Below are 18,423 nucleotides of genomic sequence, written 5' to 3' on the forward strand. Positions count from 1 at the left end.
TTAATTACTGTACTCTAGAGAAATTTGAGATGCTCTTGTATTTTTGTACATTTTTTGTGGGAGTATTTTTAAATTTTTTTATTATAGGTCAAAGTTGTTAAGACACATAATTATATATTTATTGTAAGTCTTGAGGTATATACATCTTACTTAATCTTAATATAAAATCAAGTAAGTACATTTGAACTTTGATTTCTATTGGTTTGGTAGTGACAAAAAATCCTGGAACTCCAGCTTTTTCCAATGTATCTTGTTGGTCAGTAACCTATAATAAAATAAGCTGTATTAAATCATGCCAGGCCCTAGATTGTTTCCAATTTCTCATGTTGGAACCTTACTAAATGTAAGTTGAATTATAAAGCATCTACAGTACCTTTTGATCTAATTGTAAAACTAATTTCATGTCTGTCAGTTTAATTTCTTCTTTATGTCTTTTTAACAGAATATGTCTCTGGTCTTCTTTTTCCTCAGGAGTTAGAGATGAGTTGACCAAACTTTCAATTTCTGCTAAAAATAAATTATACAATACCAGCAATAAAAATACTAGAAGCTAGGAGGCTTTACACAGTTGGTCCAATAACATCATTGAATTTATTTATTAGAAACTTAGGTAGATCTAGTAGGTAGAATATTGGCATAGACTAATACATACAATAGTTACATATAGGCTGCTTAGTACTTACAAGTATGTTTGTTGATAATTTGCAATCGTTGTTGAAATAAATGTTTTTCAGTGACATGCTGAATTTCCATCAGACCTTTAACTATTTCAAAAACTGTATCATTTAAGAGACAATTAGCTAGTCCCGATAACAATTCTATAGGTACTCTCATTTGGTATTTGCTAGAAAATAAAGTATAATTTTTATAAATCTAGTAATATTCTGTATTTAACAACAAATAAATATTACTAATAATCTAAGTTAGTACTAGATTCTACTAGCAATTGCTAGGTTACCTACCATAGAACAATCAGTCATTGTAGTTAAAAAAAATGCCAAAATGTAAGTACTTACGGGGGCAGTTCTCTGGCCATGTCTTGTAGTTGTTCAAGAAGAAAATATAATTTTCTCTGCAGGGCTTCGGGTGTCGGTTCATTTATACTCATTTTGTCATAAACTTGGGTTTCTTTAATGATTGTTTTTATAATATCTTGGTTTCCTCCGAATACCAATACCGTTATTCATTGCTGACTAAGTTATTTGAAGGCTTTAACTTACAATTGTAAACTTTTCGCAAAGAAGTAAACATGGACTCTAATAAAAAGTTAAAACACAGATACATAATCCAACCAGTGTTGACACTGATTACTGCTACTGACTACTGACATCGACAACGAATATAGATCAGGATTCAGGAAATGCTAATAATTTTTTTTAGCGTAACATTGTTCTATTTGTTGTTAAGAAATAAGAAACTATATAATACTATATAATAACTATATAATAGTGGAACAAAACTTAAATTATATTGTGATATGTAAAAGTAAATAATCGTCGCGTAATTTATCCCTAAAAATATTTCTAAATAGGTCTACAAGTTATAATTCATGTTGTGAAAATGTTAAAATACGTCGTACTGATCGCTTGCTTCTTTTTAAAAATATTATACGCTGATTTTAGCTATGATCTATCAATAGTACATCCAAGATTGTAAGTAATAAATCTTATAAACAGCATGAAAGCTCGTAGAAAATTCTGTTACAATCACACCTTGTCATTATTATATTACTAATTATTAAACAAAAGAACTTTTCCTTATTTGACTGCTGTTGCATACTATATTCAAAACTCTTTATTAACTATCTAGCTAACCCTCAGATTCAGTTGAAAGGGGAATTATGACTTCTGAATAAGAATAAGTCATAACACATTGGTTTTTGCCATTCTAGAGCTATTGGAATAATATTATTCTTTACCTAATCTTTAGAAGTAGATTCTATGGAACTAAGTTTATATTCATTTTAGGAATATTTTAGACAGCAGTGTTCCATATCCAAAAGTCTGTTTTGAAATTTTGAATGCCTTTGCTGAGTCTGCATCCAATTTCACATTTTGCTCCTTAATTAATGCAAGGCCTATAAGATTATGTGAAAATTGTGAACAACACTATGTCAGGTTTCATGATAAGTACAAAGAATTGAAGGATACTGCTGTTAATGGAACATCATGTAGTTCTTTGTTAATGTCACAAGATAGATTAAATGTAATTCAACACTATCATGACAGTATACTGGGCATATGGGATAAAGGAAATTGTAATGGTAAGTTCTACTTTTGGTCATGTATGGTATAAAAATGATAAGCTTCAAATCAACATATACTTTTATTTGTTAAAGCAACTTATGAGCTAGAAAGAAAGACACCAGTAGTAATAAAACTTAAACAATTACAGATTGCTTTGTTTGGTCAAACGAAACTGCTACAGTTAAAAACAGTACAACAAGGTTTTACAAACTTTTTAATGCTACAATGGAGTGTATAGTATTAAACATGGCCAGTGAAAAAACTATAGTATGTGAGAAATGTATGCAGAATTACTTACAATTGGATGAGTTTTATAAAACATTAAGTAAAGACAAAATTGGTGTTGATTGTATTTGTATGGATATTGTGGATTCGGTAAGTTTTAAGGCTAATCTATCATAAAAAAATTATGAAATATTATATATTGCGCTGGTTATATTACTATTACTTAATACATTTTTTTTAGATGAATGCAACAAGATCAATATGGAGTAAAACCCTTGAGTGCTGTGTTTTAAGAAAAACACCTGAAGTTGTATTTCTGCTTTGTACAGGGTTAATTAGTTTCCTTCCAATACTGTTTTATATTACTGTTAGATTTTGTGGACCAATTAGAGATCTACCAAATATCTTAAAACGTAAGTATTGCGTTGTTTTACCTAACATGGACTATTTTAAAAATACAATTTAAATTTTAATTACAAGTTTAATTAAGAATAAAATAGAAGATTAACAGTTATTACAACTATTATTTCCAGAATCAAGATTTAAGCAGACAATATTGAGATCAATTGATAATAGTAGAATCAGTTAAAGTACACTCAACAAGATGTAAAAGACAATGTACTCCTAGAACAGCAGTAACTGACACAGAAACTAAAATATGTTATTTCTTCATAAAACTGATAAATATATATTTTTATCTATATCTAGCCTTTTTGTTGTTATTCTTCTTAACATTGCTATTACTACTACTATTAGATAGTTTATGTTTAAGAGCATTTGGTGTAAAGTCACCTTTACTCAATAGGCCAAGAGCAATATCCTTCTCTTTAGGAGTACCCGGCCTACTATCAAGACCAACTCCAGACAATAGCTTTGAATCACATGTAAATGATTTTTGTAACAAACCACTCGTAACAATTTTAGGTGTACTTTGTTTAATCATAGATGCTACTTTTTCTATGCTTCCATTTATTTGTTGCTTGCCTGAGGGTTTAGAGGCTAAGCTTTCAGTGGAACCATGAATTGTTGTATGATTTAATGCACTCAAGCCTGTACTTATTTGGGTGTCTGAAGAGTCCTCATTAGTTTGTGATTCAGTTTCACTATTCCTTTCATCTAAAATAAATATAATATAAAATATAGTAACAATAGCACCCATATATTTCTTCTGATATATTATACTTTACTCACTCTTAGTTTCAGCAGCATCAACTAAACCGCTAACAGCCTGTAAGTAAATAAATAATAATGACTTTCCCTTATACCTGGATATTAGCTATAAAACCAGATATTATATTTGTTTAAGTTCTACCATCTAACAGGAGGATAATACACTCAGGAAGTTGTATATGAAATCCCAATAGCAACATCGCTATAAACTAAAATTACTTACGGCCATAGAAGTAATAGACGATTTTGAAAACAATCTTTCAGCTTCTTTAAATTTTCTATTTCTTTTGTCAGCTTTAGAGTTGGTACTTTTATTTGTTGTCAAGTATCTGTCCCAACCTCGTATAATATTTCCATATAACTGAGTGTCTTCCAAGTAGGATCCTTCAAAAGCATATATTTGCCGTTCTAAATTAGCAAGTGTTTCCTAAAATATAAGCATTACTAATCATAATCCTACCATAAGTCTGTACAGAGATATTCTTAGATGTTAAATTCCTTTTCTAATCATATATAGGATGCAGCTATAATAAGCTTTTAGTAAATTGATAGAAGAATCAAAACTCAATTTCAAGAGGTGCCCTAGATTTTAAGATACAGAAGTCTACTTGCAGCATGGTTGGGAAATAATATCGTACTTACAGCTACTTCAGCTTTCCTTTTAACTAATTCCGCTAATTCTGCTCGAGTATCCGCTACGGATTGTGTTGGCTTGGAAGCCATGTTGTTTTTAGATTTTACACTTTGCGTTTCGCTAGCAGGGCTTTGCGGAGAAACAACCATTTTGATGTTTTTTTGTTCAATTCAGAAATTTTTACCCTTTATTTGCCGTTTAGTAATAAGTCAGATAAATAAATAAAACACTGATCGAAATATTCGTACTGCCATGGAAAAAGCACCATAAACAAAAATGTGAATAGGAAATATGAATAAACTTTATTATTATGTCTATTGTCAGATTCTGACAGTAGACTTCTGAGTTTTGTTTTTTTTTTAAATTTAATTTTATAGCAAGACTTTGAGTTCCCACTGACAAGCACAACTTTCAGACTTAAGACATAATTATTAAAGCTTATCTATATTATAAGTAAAGTAATCATTTTTATGAATTTTTTTTAATAATTTTATAGTTCTATTATTTAAAAACTTTTATTTTATTGTACATATACTACATTATCACTATATGTTGAATTTTCAGCTGAAAAAAAATAATTGAACTGGTGTTACCAAAAAAAACCGATTAAAATGTGTAGTTTGGCTACATTAGTTTAAGAGAGTTTAGTTAGAGAGTTAGAATTTTTAAACAAAAAAAAATAGCTTTATAATTTTTTCAATCTTGGATTTTATCTCTACTGTCTAAAGCAGTAAGGTACAATTAGAAAAAATGTCTTTAACATACATTCCAAGAGTAACCCAGGTAATATAAAAATTTAATTTTTAAATATACTTTTAATAGTCAGTTATCGGATTGATAAAAACAGAAAATTTAATAACTTTTAGCTTGATTCACTACAACTTGATGAGGAATTGGAAGAACTTTTTAAAAACCTGCTTTTTCAGGCTACCAAATATTTGGAGGTAAGTTTAAAAAGAAATGTTAGAATGCCTTATAATGCCTTTTTGGTATATTTAACGCTGTTACTTTGTTCTTTTCAGCCAGGATTTCTCCAACCCCTTTTACCTGAACTAGAACTGATATTACGAAGTTGTATTTTTAAGTATTCTTTATGGGATAGAAAATGTAGTTTTGGCCAAGAGATGCTATCAATAAAATACAAAACTGATAATTTTTCAAAAAGCAAATTATATTGGTACTATGGCTATACAATTGGTTTAAAATATTTAAAAGACAGATCATTATACACATTCACATCTAACACAAAAGTACAGAATGTTTTAAATAGCTTAGAAACATTTCAACTAATTGGTGATATTTTTAATTTCTTACGTTTTATTCAAAGTGGGAAACACCCAGCATTTATAGATTTTATTCTTGGACTAGAGTTATGTGCTGACAAGGTTGTTAGAGAAGACTTGACTGATTTATCATGGACCAGAGAACTTCTATGGCATAATTTTATTGTAAGTTCCTGTTACTCTATTTGGAATAATAATTTGCTTTCACTATACTTTCTTATATTGTACTTTCAAAGAATTTGTTTGTTTCTTCGTCTTGAGAATGAAGATGATCAACTTGAAACATGCCTAGCCACTTCATTTACATATAAAAAACAAGTACAAATTCTTTTTCATTTCACATAAGTAGTGAATTCAATTTGGAAAAATTATGATCATTATTCCAGAAAAAGGAATATCTAAGGAATTATACATGAAGAATGTTGTTTTTTAGTTTGTGTTTAGGTTTAAATTTATTAAGTTGAATTTTCTACATTTTAGGAATTAATTGGAACATCATTATCTCTAGTAAATATGTTTGGATTACGGCAGAAGCTCTCAAAAATATTAAAATATGTATGGTGGAGAAATTATGCAAGACCATCAAATAAAACTTCACAAGCAATCATGAATGTAAACACTGTTTGTGCAGTTTGTTCTGAAAAGCCCACACTGCCGCATGTCATGGGTTGCTCTCATATATTTTGTTATTATTGTTTGCAGGTTAAAAAATTTACTTACTATTTTCACTATGTACTTAAAAAATATTTACCACATTATAAAAATTGCCACTAGCATATTATATCTGGATTTTTTCACTAACTAATTCTGCAATTAATTTGTATCAAAGTCATAATTACATTTTATTTTCTCAGTAATCTTATCATTTTATTTTTGGTGCACTTTAAATAAATTTGATTGTTTTTTCAGGCTAACAAGATGGCTGATACAGACTTTACTTGTCCAAAGTGTTATTATAATGGTAAATCTGTTACTAAATTTGTTGTTGTTTAGTTATTTATGGTTTATTGTATAATTTAAGTATAATTGGGTGCTAAAAATTGTTTTTACAAAGACAAATATTTTATTTATTAAATAATATTTTATTATAACAATGTACATAGCGCTAAGTGACATTATATGTAAGTTTATTTTTTTAAAATTGATAATTACACATTAAACATTTCTTTCTAGATTTATATTAGGTGTGAGAAGATATCTATATTCACATAACATCCTTCAAATAAACTTATTTTTTAAAACTTTATTAAACCATTTGCATTTATAATTTTTGATGAAGTGACAAGCAATAATTAAAAAAAAATAAGCATAGTGTTTTTAAACTAAAAAATCCAACTTTACAATAGTTCCCATTATATAAATATATTTAATAATTTTAACAACTTTAATCCTAATTAACAATTTCGTATATAGTAGCCTACCAAATTTAATCATTCTACATTGTGGTTGAACCTTGGTCCTTTGGCCTTCATCTAAACCTTTTCTTAGGAATAATTAATGCTTGTCGTCTTTACTGTTGTGGACATCAGCATGAAATCCGGTTTCCCAATCAGCTACATAGTTAACAGTCCGAACAGAACCATCCGGTTCCACCAGTGAGTATTGGCCTGAAATGGTAAAAGAAAAGGTGAGAAACGTCAACTTAGCGCCTAAATTAAATTTTTTGTGCGAGGTAACTAAATAGACCGTAGACACGACAAGAAGTTTAAGTGTCTATAAGGAGATAAGTTAGAAGAAGAGAGACATCTTGTATCATATACCTTTAACAACATCTCCGTTTCTTTCCTCTTTCTGTTGCTTGATATCACCAGTTTGGGGATCGTTCACTCCATACTCGAAAGCGTAACGAGGATGGGCATCCTGAAAACATTAAATTCTTAAAAGTAATTCGATGTTATCTTAATAATAATTCGAAATTAGCTGATCGATAGATACAAATAGTTTATGAAAGCATTTAAGGTGACCATGAGTTTTATCGAACTTCATTAGAGACAGTGTGAAATAATAACTTCTATAACACGGTAGATTGGTACCGCGTGATAGGAATCGCGTTGTAAGAGTATACCCGCATAACGCACTTTTGGACTCATAACGTGTATATATATAATATACAAATGATTCACACTTAATTTAAATTTTCGCGTTTTTCACGGATCACGGATTTTATATTTTTTTCGAATTTTAAGAAAAAGTTATGCTGTGTAAGTTATAATGTGTGAACTGGGGGAATTCGCGTTTCATACGAGGGACTCAAAGCGCATTTACGACATCTTAAAACGTATTATAAGTAAGTTTACTGTACCAACTTTGTAATAATTTGCCCGAAATTTTGTAAAGGCGCAAATTTTGCAGATTTTAGACTCGGTACAAAAAATTAACAGAGAATAAATTGAATTCAAATGTCACCCTCTTGAATAGGTAATATTAATAGAGTTACATTTGTGGCTTTAGTGTACGAACGGTGCGTGGGGGTGCGTTTAAATTCTTTAGATATTTCTTTATTGCTGTGTAATCTGCTGCGTGATAAAACAAAGAACTTGTCTTTAAAGCAATGATCGGAGAAATATAGGGTTGTAGCCCCATGCTAATTATCATGTTATATATTATAACAAACGTAGTTGGCTTCACTGAGCGAAGTTGTAGCTTTGTTAAAAAACTATCTTAACTTTAGATAGTAATTGTTTATAAATAACTTTTAAGTAAATTATATATTTTTATCGACACTTTTCGACATCACAAACATTCACATCGACAAAATTCAAAATTTGAGCGTACTTCCGTATCCTCAAAGGCCGGCAACGCAGCCAATAAAAATGTCTAAAAAATAAATAAATGGGCTGCGATGACTGCTCTTTTTAGGCGTCCCGCAGGCTCGTTTGACCCCCTATTTTATAAAAAAAACTTTATATGACATTTATATATACAGATATAAATAACCAAACCTTAACCGCTTATAATAATGAGGCAACATAGAAGTGCCGAAGCTTTTGTTATAAAGGGTAGGAGTGGTAGGTCACGCATCTTTTAACTTCCTGTTTTCGATCTAGAACCATAACTATGATTTGTGTTCTCTCTGAATTGACCTACTTTAAGTGAAAGTAGTATCATAATTTATTTGACCACTGAATTATTCACCTTCCTGTACATAATTTATCCTGGTGAACGAATAGTCTAAACTTGTATAACTCGAACTTTTAGCCCGGAAGCGTTCTTTTTAGGTTTCCTTAATCATTTTTATAAAGCAGTCTTTCACCGAAGTTATTATATTAATCAACATCAAAATAAACTTGTTTTTATTTTCGTTACGTTGTGTTTATTTTATTCTCAACATTAAAAGCGGTAGGTATAATAATATAACTTAAGATTTTTCGTAACATAAAATATAAAATAAATCAGTGGCGATTCAACCTTTTCAGGTCTTGGTCTCAGATTTCTGAATCTGTTTCATGATAATTTTTTAAAATCTAATAGGCAAGTAGGTGATCAGCCTCCAGTGCCTGACACACGTCGTCGACTTTTAGGGTCTAAGATATGTCGGTTTCCTCACGATGTTTTCCTTCACCGTTCGAGCAAATGTTAAATGCGCACATAGAAAGAAAGTCCATTGGTGCACAGCCGGGGTTCGAACCTACGACCTCAGGTATGAGAGTCGCACGCTGAAGCCACTAGGCCAACACTGCTATTTGTAACATAATAAAAGAAAAAAAAACAGTCGTTTAGTTGTAATGTGGATCAAATTGCATTGCAAAATTTAATTTGTTTAGTTTAGCTTTATTAAAGTGCAATCTTGTTGAGACACAAGTTTCCACTCAATAAGGAATTGTTAACAATAGTTTCGCAATTGCATGTAAACTGTTTTGACCATTTCGAAAATAAGATCTCGATAAGAAGCCATTTTACAGATATTGATAAACACTTGGTGAAACAAAACAAATAATTCTCAGCATGAGAATATTATGTTAACACACGTGTAATTCATCAATTTGTCAAGATTTATTGTAATAACACGTTTTAGAGTTATTAATTAAAAATTTCAGCAAAATGCTTGAATAGTTATTTATGTGTTCAATAGGAGATAACAAAATATACCTTGTCACATTTATAATCAGTACTAAAAGCTAAATAAAAAGTGTAGTCACTAATCATACTTATACGAGAACTGAACGATGTAGAATGGTTATAAAATATTTTTTTATATAATTGGGGAAAAGGACAGTTTTCGCAGCCCATGGACACCCATTTTTAGTGGGTGTGTTGACGGTGTTTGAAGGAGGAGTACTCTTACTTTAAAGAGTTGGAGTTCCTATCTCTCAGGGAAGACCCCACCGGGAATCGATTCTACAGTTCGCTAGTTTGCAAAGGAAAGTATATAGGAAACCACATACAGGGTACAGTGGTTAACAAATATATAATCATAAGCTATTTTTTAAATATATTTTCGGCGCGTTTTAGAAATGACTTAATTATGTACACTAAAATTGGTGGGTATGCGCTACAGGGTAAAAAGATCTAGTTTTATTGGGGTCGTTCATTCATCAATCATTAAATCGATGTCACAAAACCCGTTCAGGGCTTTTACTGGTGACCGAACAAATTTAATTACGTCACGATATGTGTTAGTAGGTACCTACACGTTATTGCAATTACGAAATAAACAGTACATTTCTCTAAAAAAGCTCGATGTACCGAGATTTTTGTTTTACTTTCCGTGTGAACTTTTATATCAATAAAGGAAGGAAAGTGAGACTAGTGTTATTTTTTATGTAACGGAGGCAAATGGGCCTACACGATGAAAAATGATCCCGCCGCCCATGGACACTCACACTGCCAGAAGGCACGCAAGTGCATTGCCAGTCTTTTATTTTTAATGGTTGGTTTTAATTAAATTAAATTAGTTAGCTACTGGTATCCTATCGTTACGGAACGAAGGGCAGGATAATTAATGTATTAATTATATGTATCACTAACTGATCTCCACGACTTTATCTATCTAACCTACTTATACATAGCAAATTAGGATCAAATAGTGGTACTTACATAGTTTTCTAGAAATTCCGTGTGTACGTTCTTTGAATGTTGGTCGGTGGATACGACTCTTACAGGAGAGACGGCTGCCACAGGAGCAACACGTTGTGTCAGCACTGGTCTTGAATAGTAGTTCTGAGCACTTTGGACCACTACTGGCGGAGAATACTGTTTCACTGGTGTAACATGTTGGGTTATGACTGGCGCTGAATATTGTGTAACAACTGGTCGTCTGTACTGAACTACTGGTGGTGCAGTATACTGGACAGCAGGCGCCACATACTGGTTTACTGGTGATACTTGACTTACTGAATATTGAGCTGGCGCGTTATACACTGAACTCAGTCTTGCGGCATTACTTGCTTGACTATATTGGTTATAAGTTGTTGCAAATGATTCCTGATTGTATTGATTAGACGCTGACGTATAAACTGTTGGGTTGCTCTGGACTCGCAGAGTTGGAGCAGTCGCATAGCGCACACTGGCAGGAGCAATTACTTGGGATACGACGGGTCCAGATGATTCAAAATTATAAGAGTTAAGTGATGCCTTCGCCAGAGAGCCCGTCGAGACAGCTTGTGTGAAAATGTTTTGGGGCAAGTATGTTTTTGCTGGTGCCACTGAGAACTTGGCGTGCAAAGGTGCTGCAGTTATTTTAGCTATGATTGGTGCTTGTGCATATGTCGCTGATGGAATCACGGTTCTTGTTTGAGATGCCGCTGACAAGCCTTGAGATGTCGCATATCCATGCTGCTCATCCTGCGCTAAGCTATAGGATTCGAAACTTTGGGCTCCTCTGTAGGTTGGCTGTGATTGGTATGACAATTGCTGTACTGCCGGCTCAAAGAACTGTGTATATCCTTTGTTAATGGTGTATTTGTTTACCGGAGCCTGCACAGCTGGTTGTATAAGTCTCGGGGCTTCGGTTGGCTGCACATTAGTAGTAAGTTGCACGGCTGGAGTGGGATATGAGTACCCAGCATCACCACAACCTTGAAGAGTTTGCACTTGGCTCAAATGGTAGTTAAGGTCCGGATCGTGATAGGCGTAGACATTTGAAAGGCACGCAAATCCAATAAGGATAACCTGTAATAGAAAATTAACACAAGTGTTAAAGTATTGATTAAAATATGCAGTCATCAAGATTAATTAATTTGTATTTCGTAATCTTTCAATGTGGAGTGTGAAGAGTAAATATATTTGTTTTGTTTTTAAATTTATACTTACTGAAATCATTTTTGATATGTGATTACGTTTTCGAAATATTTAAAGTGCTAGGGTAATACAGCTGAATTGGTAATCAAAAACTGGAATCGTATTTGGCAAAGCGTAAATTGAAATGAGAGCAAATTGTGCCCGCAAACTCTTATATAGCAATCACATATGTGTAAGAACGGGTCATACTTTTTCACATTCGCTGTTAGTTAAGTGGGCGCGGTTAGTACTTCATCTAAGGTGTACGGGTAACAGTTCAACTGTTCAATGATATTGGACCGGTGTAATAAATTAATTGCCAGCTATATTTCGCTTATTAACATAATAGTAAAATAATTTACGGTAGTTTATATCTAAATTATCGACAATTACTTCAGAGCAAGACGTTATTGAGATTTACGCATGATACAATTTTTTTTTAAGTATTATTTATAATTATTTTGTGATAAACTCATTATGACAATATCAACATAAAAATTACCTGCAGAATTATTATTACTTTTAATAATTATTATTAATTTGCGTACTGTCATAATATACACATTAAGAGGACATTTTAAAATATTCTTATGTAACATGTGAAAATAAAACCGATTTGCTGTTACTTCAGAATTTAAAGTAGGTACTATTTAATTAAATATTTTGGGGACATCAGTATAAAACAGCAATAAAGAGAATGTCCGTCAGTTAAAATGCTTTATTTTTTTTATGAAACTGCAACTTAAAATGGTACTTTTTATATTTTATACGTTTATTGTTCTTGTTTTCCGTTTTAAAGACATTTCCTCAATCACCTCACAATAAAGCGTTTGAAGGGATGGCATTTTTTCTCAAGATAGTAATTACTTACTGGAAAAAAACATCTAAATTCGTCGTCAGAATATCTGTTGAAAAGTATATAATAATAATTTTTCTATAGGATGTTGTAAACCTTAAAAAATCAGTAAATGCCTGACCAATGATTGCAATGTGTTTATCAATAAATAAAAATAAATATATCGGCATCTGTTCTTCATAATCTTTAAAAACTTAAAAAAATAACAATATTTTACGGGTAAATCTTATAATACTTAATAACTACTGTGGTAATGCAAAATGAGCTTGTTAGAGCGCTACCCGGAAGTAAGCTTGCATTACGGTCAGAATTTCTGATGGGATAATTTGTGGAGGATTTACTCGAACAATATTTTTATTATTTCCGTACGTGTTCTATATATTAAGAATTATTACTGAATTATTTCTAAATTTATTTGTGTGAATAGTTGTTAGAGAAATTATACGTAAATATACAGGTAGTTTTAGTAATGTCAAACCGTCTAAAATATTTAAAGTGCGTGCTGATTCATGTGTAAACTTTTTTGCACGATTTAAAATACAATCTATTTGCAATTAGGCCTTTAGGCACAATATACTTTAAATCTAAATGAGGTCAGAAACAATTCCTTTACTTTAAAATGTTTTATGATTGTTATTTCCGAAAACGAAATCTACTTACTGTTCGGCCTCATTAATTAATTTAACACGATACTCCAGTTTCTTTGTTAGTTTATTTTAAAATGACGCCTCGTCGATTCTGCAATGTCAATTCCTTAACGATAGCTTCCTAACTGTACGACTGAGGGTAATCGTTATTTAATTCATAGCCGGGGTTCGAACACGATACCCCGGGGTATAGAATTTCACGGTTATTCTGCGAATAGTTGTTTATATGTATTTCCAATGCTTAACAATAAAGAGATTTTGAGTTCCGCATCTATGACGGTATTTATGCGGATTCAAGGGCAATTCTATATTAACTAACCCTAATTCATTCCTATATTTCAATTTTACATGACTCCAGTGCATAGTTCTAGCAGTGAAAATAATACCTACTGAAAGACCAGTAAGTGTATATTATTTATGATGTCTTTACCATAAACATTTGAAACCTAGGCCAACAGGCGACTCTCATCCCAGAGGTCGTAGGTTCGATTCTCGGCTGTGCACCAATGGACTTTCTTTCTATGTGCACGTTTAACATTCGCTCCAACGGTGACAGAAAACATCGTGAGGAAACCGGCACAGGTAGCTCATCGCCACTTTGCTTATTAGTTTAAAAATGATCATGAAACAGATACAGAAATTTGAGGCATAGACGAAGAAGTAACAGATTTTTTTTACATCTTTTAAGATTGTAGGAAAAAATTTGATCTTTTATTTCTCTGGAAATCATGAATAAATTCAGTTGTGTACACCAAAAATGTAAAAATTTGAGAAAAAATAAAATTAGTTCCACATAAATAATGAGTATTCGATAATAAACAATTATAAAGGTAGTTAAAGATTAAATCAATATCATGACATTCCCACAAAATGACCTCACGACTCCCACGGACATGTTAAGCTTAGATCCGACTTTTGTATTAAAATTTACGACATTAGAGAATAATATCATTCATATATTATAATTAATGTATGTGAATATTAAGTAATAACCCTTTATAGGGCCAACAAGAACAAAGAACGTACGAATGTTTTGGGTTAGAATTCGGTAAATATATCATTGTTGTGTTACGTACAAAATAGTGTACAATGAAATACGTACAAAAATGTGACTGCAACGACATTGAAATTAAAGGTAATCAAGGAAGTTTTATCAACCATTTAAATAAGACAAAAGGTGGCTAAAATATAGTCCGTTATTGTTTCTTTATAATATTGTACGAATACAATTGAATTTACTTCATTAAAATAATCTATTAGCGCTGAATAGGTGTCGACTCGCCCAGACAATAATGATTAAGGATATTGGATATCGCACGTGGCCCTACGTAGGTAACATTACAACATACACTGCATTCAGCCCACACATTACGCTTTCATCTTAACTTTCTGTAACATATATTCTAAATTACTGAGAAAACAAACTTTACAATAAACTTAATTACATCACATTAAAAACTACAACAAAATATATTAAATTCGGTAAATAAAAGTAAACTTTTTAGTTTCTGGTTGTGTTGTCTGTAGGCTATAATAGGCTAGGATATTATTCAATGGCAGGAAGTCTAAAGGGATGATATTTAATTATATGAACAAATTATAAATTAAAAATAAATATATGAAAATGTGTTGGCAGAAATGCATCTACATCCCGTTGCTTTTGGATTTTCTGGTAATCTTTTGTTTTCAACTTCAATGTTGTTGTTTTTGTAATTTCGTAAGTCTGCGCTCGCAATGTTTGGGAGACCGAGGCTTTCTACTTTTAATATATTTTGCGCATGTCGTTGTATCTTTACATTTTATGTAAATTAACTTATGCTAATTAGCATCTTAAGTAATTGCAAAATAATTAGAATTTGCAGACTTATTTGCAAGTAGTAAATCGGGAACTGTATACTTACGTAGACTAGCCACTGCGACGGAGGACGAAGGGCGGTGCAACATCAATATCGTAATATTTCTAGTAATTTTAGTTTTAGAAAATATTTATTGTAATATAACTGCAAATAAAAAGAAAAATAAGGCATACCTTTTAATAAAAGGCGTTATGCGACAACTAGGTACATTTTTTAAAGCTGATATAAGGAATTAAGGCATTTAGGGCCTGTTTCACAATGTATGGATAAAGTACCAAATAGCAACACATAAATTATTCGAAAGATAAAAGTTCCGAATAAGATACTTCGCGTTTCATAACGAATAGCGCTATCTGGCAGTCATGAAACGCAAATATACTGTTTATCCTACCAATAAGTTATAAATAACTTATTTGGAACTTATCCGGACATAGTGAAACAGACCCTTAGTCTATTTTACAGCTAAATATGTATTTTTTTACACAAAACCAGCCTTACAAAGTCAAAATCAAAAGTAATTTATTCATAAAGGTATCACAATGTACATTTATGAACGTCAAAAAAAGAAATATACATTAAATGCTTCTAATTTTACATTTACTGGCAGTTCTCAAATCAAGGGCATAGAACGGAAGACAAGAACTGGCAATAAACACTCTAAAGTTTTTTGTTTCACAAAACGACTAATTACAGTCTACGTATTAATCCGATACAGCTAAAGTGACTATTATGGGTTATTTAATTAAAAGGCGTGGTTATCATAATATTATGATATTCGCTCTATTATACCCAGTTTACATGCAAATTGCAAGTTACGATGTGACTCCACACATGTGTGGTAAAGCAGGTTAGATATGGACAGTAGGTCCTTGCACAAGCCCAAGCTTCTAAGCTCACAACTCAATACATATTATGCAACTTTCACAAGGATTTAGGGCATTTTACGCTAATTGCTGTAAATGCAAAATTGACGATTAGTGTGAGTAGTTAATCTAGAATGTTAAGTTAGTTTAATTTTTCTCGCGGAAATTATATCACGAGCTGAGTAATTAAATGGAAAATTTTCAATATAAGATACAGATTATATACTCGGTCATATGTAATTCTGCAAAAATTTGTTTGCTTGCAATTGATTTAAAAAACAGATAACCGTGCACACTATCACATTAACGTAATTTATAAATAGAATAACAAATACATTATATCAATGTAGGTAATTTCATACTTTTTGAAGTTTTTAGTATAAGTATATTTAAGAATGAAGAAAAAGTTCTTCATTCTTAAATATACTTATTTCTTTCTTCGTTCTACGTTCTTAAAGAAGAACGATGTACCAAATGTAACATATTATACGAAACACGAATTAAATACAACGTAACTATGGAAGACATACAAAAATTTCCTTTTTCCACATTTTATAAAATCTGTGGACTCATGATAACGAGCAAGTTTGGGAGCGCTGCCGAGAAACCCCAATAAGCAGATAAGCGTGGCAAGTGGAAATACACTCCGAAGACATTCCAATTATATTCCCAAGCAGGCGCTTGATTGAAACCCCAAGCCATTCCGAACAAACTTGGCATCGTACCGTAGCAGATGACAAATCAAGTCGGAAAGACTTGGAGTAAAGTGAAATACGAGGCTTGAGACTGAGCTCGATGGAGATTCACTGTGGACGTCCTCTAGGGGTAATAGGACATTGAGTCATGCAAATGATTGACTCCCGTGATTATTAATATTTTTCACTCCCATTATGTTTACAAATAAAAGACAAAGCAAACTCGGTACTCCTTCCTAAGTGGTACCGTAATCAAAATCCTTAAATTATATCACAAATACTACTCTGGCCTTGTGACCCAAAATAGGTCAGCAACTTCCCGGCAATTTCTGCAATAGGTTCTCTATCAACAACTCTCCATCCAATGGTTCCTGCGCCTGGCTCAAAATAAATAGAAATTATAATGACATGGAAAATTGTGAATACACTTCTTAATTAATATGTATCGGAGGTGACAATGCTATATCTTCTGGTGACCAATATTTTATTGCTATTTATGGCAAAAGAGCAATACTTTTATTGCGAAATTGTGTTTTTTAATACTGTTAATATATTGTTATAAGTGCCTATATCATACTTAATCATACCGGTTTGCAGATTTTTTTAACAGTAAACAAAATAATAGTTTTCTTATTTTATTTTTATTTGTTTTTGTAACATATATGTTTTCCATAATTGTTACTTATTCTAAAATGTTGTTGTTCGTTTTTATTATTGTCTATTTCCTTGTTAACATATGTTTAATTGCTTTGCTTTGTTTCATTAGTTTTGTCTAAGTCTCTACACACATAGGTTGCCTGGAAGTGATCACTTGAAATCGATTAGGCCGCCAGTTGCCCTCCTTTTTATTTTAATTGTACTTGCAAGTTGCAGTGAAATGTTGATAAATAAATTGTTGGTACGTACATTTCAATATACCAAAAATGAAACGACGTCGAAAGACAAATGAATTGCTCATAACAAATTAAACTTGTAATACGTAACACAAGTAAATAAATCCATCAATCAATAACAGGTTTTAAATATATTGTTTGATGACTTTAATGGCACGTACCACAGACTCAAATGTAACGTTTTACGTAACCAACTGATTTGGCGCGAGGCTTTACACTTATCGTATGTATACAAGGTTAATGTATATAAATCAAATAAACAGGGAAAGGAAATAGCAATTAATATTTATAGAATTGACCGCGACTTCGTCTGTAGAGTTTGGGTTATAATTTAAGTCGAAATATACAGCGTTTATAAAAATACAGAAAGTTACAAAGAGGCGAATTAATGAAGTATATAAGCCTTTATTGCTGCTACCCAGTATAATATATATAAACATTTGTTTTAGTTAATTAATCTTACTTTATCATTACATATGATGTTCCGGTTGGTGATCAGCGTATCCTGTGACACATAGGCCTCATGCAGCTGCTTCCATGTTAGCTCTTCTTGTCCAAGTTGTACATACTACTCTTTATATATTTATATCTCTTATTATATAAAGAGATAATTAAGTATAATAACGTTTATACCATACCTATTATTTTTGTAAGAGCAATGAATCTTACTGGGAAAACGTACCGTTTTGGGACCGCATTCGGGGACGTAATTTTTTAATACAAACAATTTATAATATGTTATTTTGACAGTGTTCAGGAGTGAATCATGAGTGGCTTTACGCAATAGCAAATCGTAATAGCCTGGAGTAATAAACACATACGAACCTAGATTTTAA

The 18,423-nt window shown here is 31.7% G+C and overlaps 5 protein-coding genes across 5 annotated transcripts; 2 read left to right on the top strand and 3 right to left on the bottom strand.

Moving 5' to 3' along the window:
- Positions 1-94: 94 nt before the first annotated feature.
- On the bottom strand, positions 95-1,307 carry LOC110997998 (gonadal protein gdl). Its single transcript, XM_022266407.2, has 4 exons — positions 1,017-1,307; positions 684-844; positions 374-507; positions 95-265 (listed from the first exon to the last, which is right to left on the bottom strand). Exons 1-4 carry the CDS (start codon positions 1,106-1,108, stop codon positions 119-121), a joined length of 534 nt encoding a protein of 177 aa, XP_022122099.1. The 5' UTR covers positions 1,109-1,307; the 3' UTR covers positions 95-118.
- A 129-nt stretch (positions 1,308-1,436) lies between these two features.
- LOC110997976 (osteopetrosis-associated transmembrane protein 1) lies at positions 1,437-3,178 on the top strand. Its single transcript, XM_022266385.2, has 5 exons — positions 1,437-1,652; positions 1,968-2,263; positions 2,395-2,621; positions 2,713-2,884; positions 3,005-3,178. The coding sequence occupies exons 1-5, from the start codon at positions 1,561-1,563 to the stop codon at positions 3,058-3,060; spliced, it is 843 nt and encodes a 280-aa protein (XP_022122077.1). The 5' UTR covers positions 1,437-1,560; the 3' UTR covers positions 3,061-3,178.
- LOC110997987 (chromatin modification-related protein MEAF6) lies at positions 2,313-4,578 on the bottom strand. The gene is made up of 4 exons (XM_022266396.2): positions 4,284-4,578; positions 3,865-4,068; positions 3,663-3,699; positions 2,313-3,587 (listed from the first exon to the last, which is right to left on the bottom strand). The coding sequence occupies exons 1-4, from the start codon at positions 4,422-4,424 to the stop codon at positions 3,166-3,168; spliced, it is 804 nt and encodes a 267-aa protein (XP_022122088.1). The 5' UTR covers positions 4,425-4,578; the 3' UTR covers positions 2,313-3,165.
- Positions 4,579-4,772: 194 nt separating this feature from the next.
- LOC110997716 (peroxisome biogenesis factor 2) lies at positions 4,773-6,719 on the top strand. Its single transcript, XM_022266006.2, has 5 exons — positions 4,773-5,058; positions 5,142-5,219; positions 5,298-5,723; positions 6,039-6,260; positions 6,468-6,719. The coding sequence occupies exons 1-5, from the start codon at positions 5,026-5,028 to the stop codon at positions 6,549-6,551; spliced, it is 843 nt and encodes a 280-aa protein (XP_022121698.1). The 5' UTR covers positions 4,773-5,025; the 3' UTR covers positions 6,552-6,719.
- A 155-nt stretch (positions 6,720-6,874) lies between these two features.
- On the bottom strand, positions 6,875-11,923 carry LOC110998162. Its single transcript, XM_022266655.2, has 4 exons — positions 11,811-11,923; positions 10,596-11,669; positions 7,319-7,418; positions 6,875-7,165 (listed from the first exon to the last, which is right to left on the bottom strand). The coding sequence occupies exons 1-4, from the start codon at positions 11,817-11,819 to the stop codon at positions 7,053-7,055; spliced, it is 1,296 nt and encodes a 431-aa protein (XP_022122347.2). The 5' UTR covers positions 11,820-11,923; the 3' UTR covers positions 6,875-7,052.
- Positions 11,924-18,423: the final 6,500 nt, after the last annotated feature.

The sequence above is a fragment of the Pieris rapae genome, chromosome 10 (assembly GCF_905147795.1).
Source record: "Pieris rapae chromosome 10, ilPieRapa1.1, whole genome shotgun sequence".
NCBI lineage: Eukaryota > Metazoa > Arthropoda > Insecta > Lepidoptera > Pieridae > Pieris > Pieris rapae.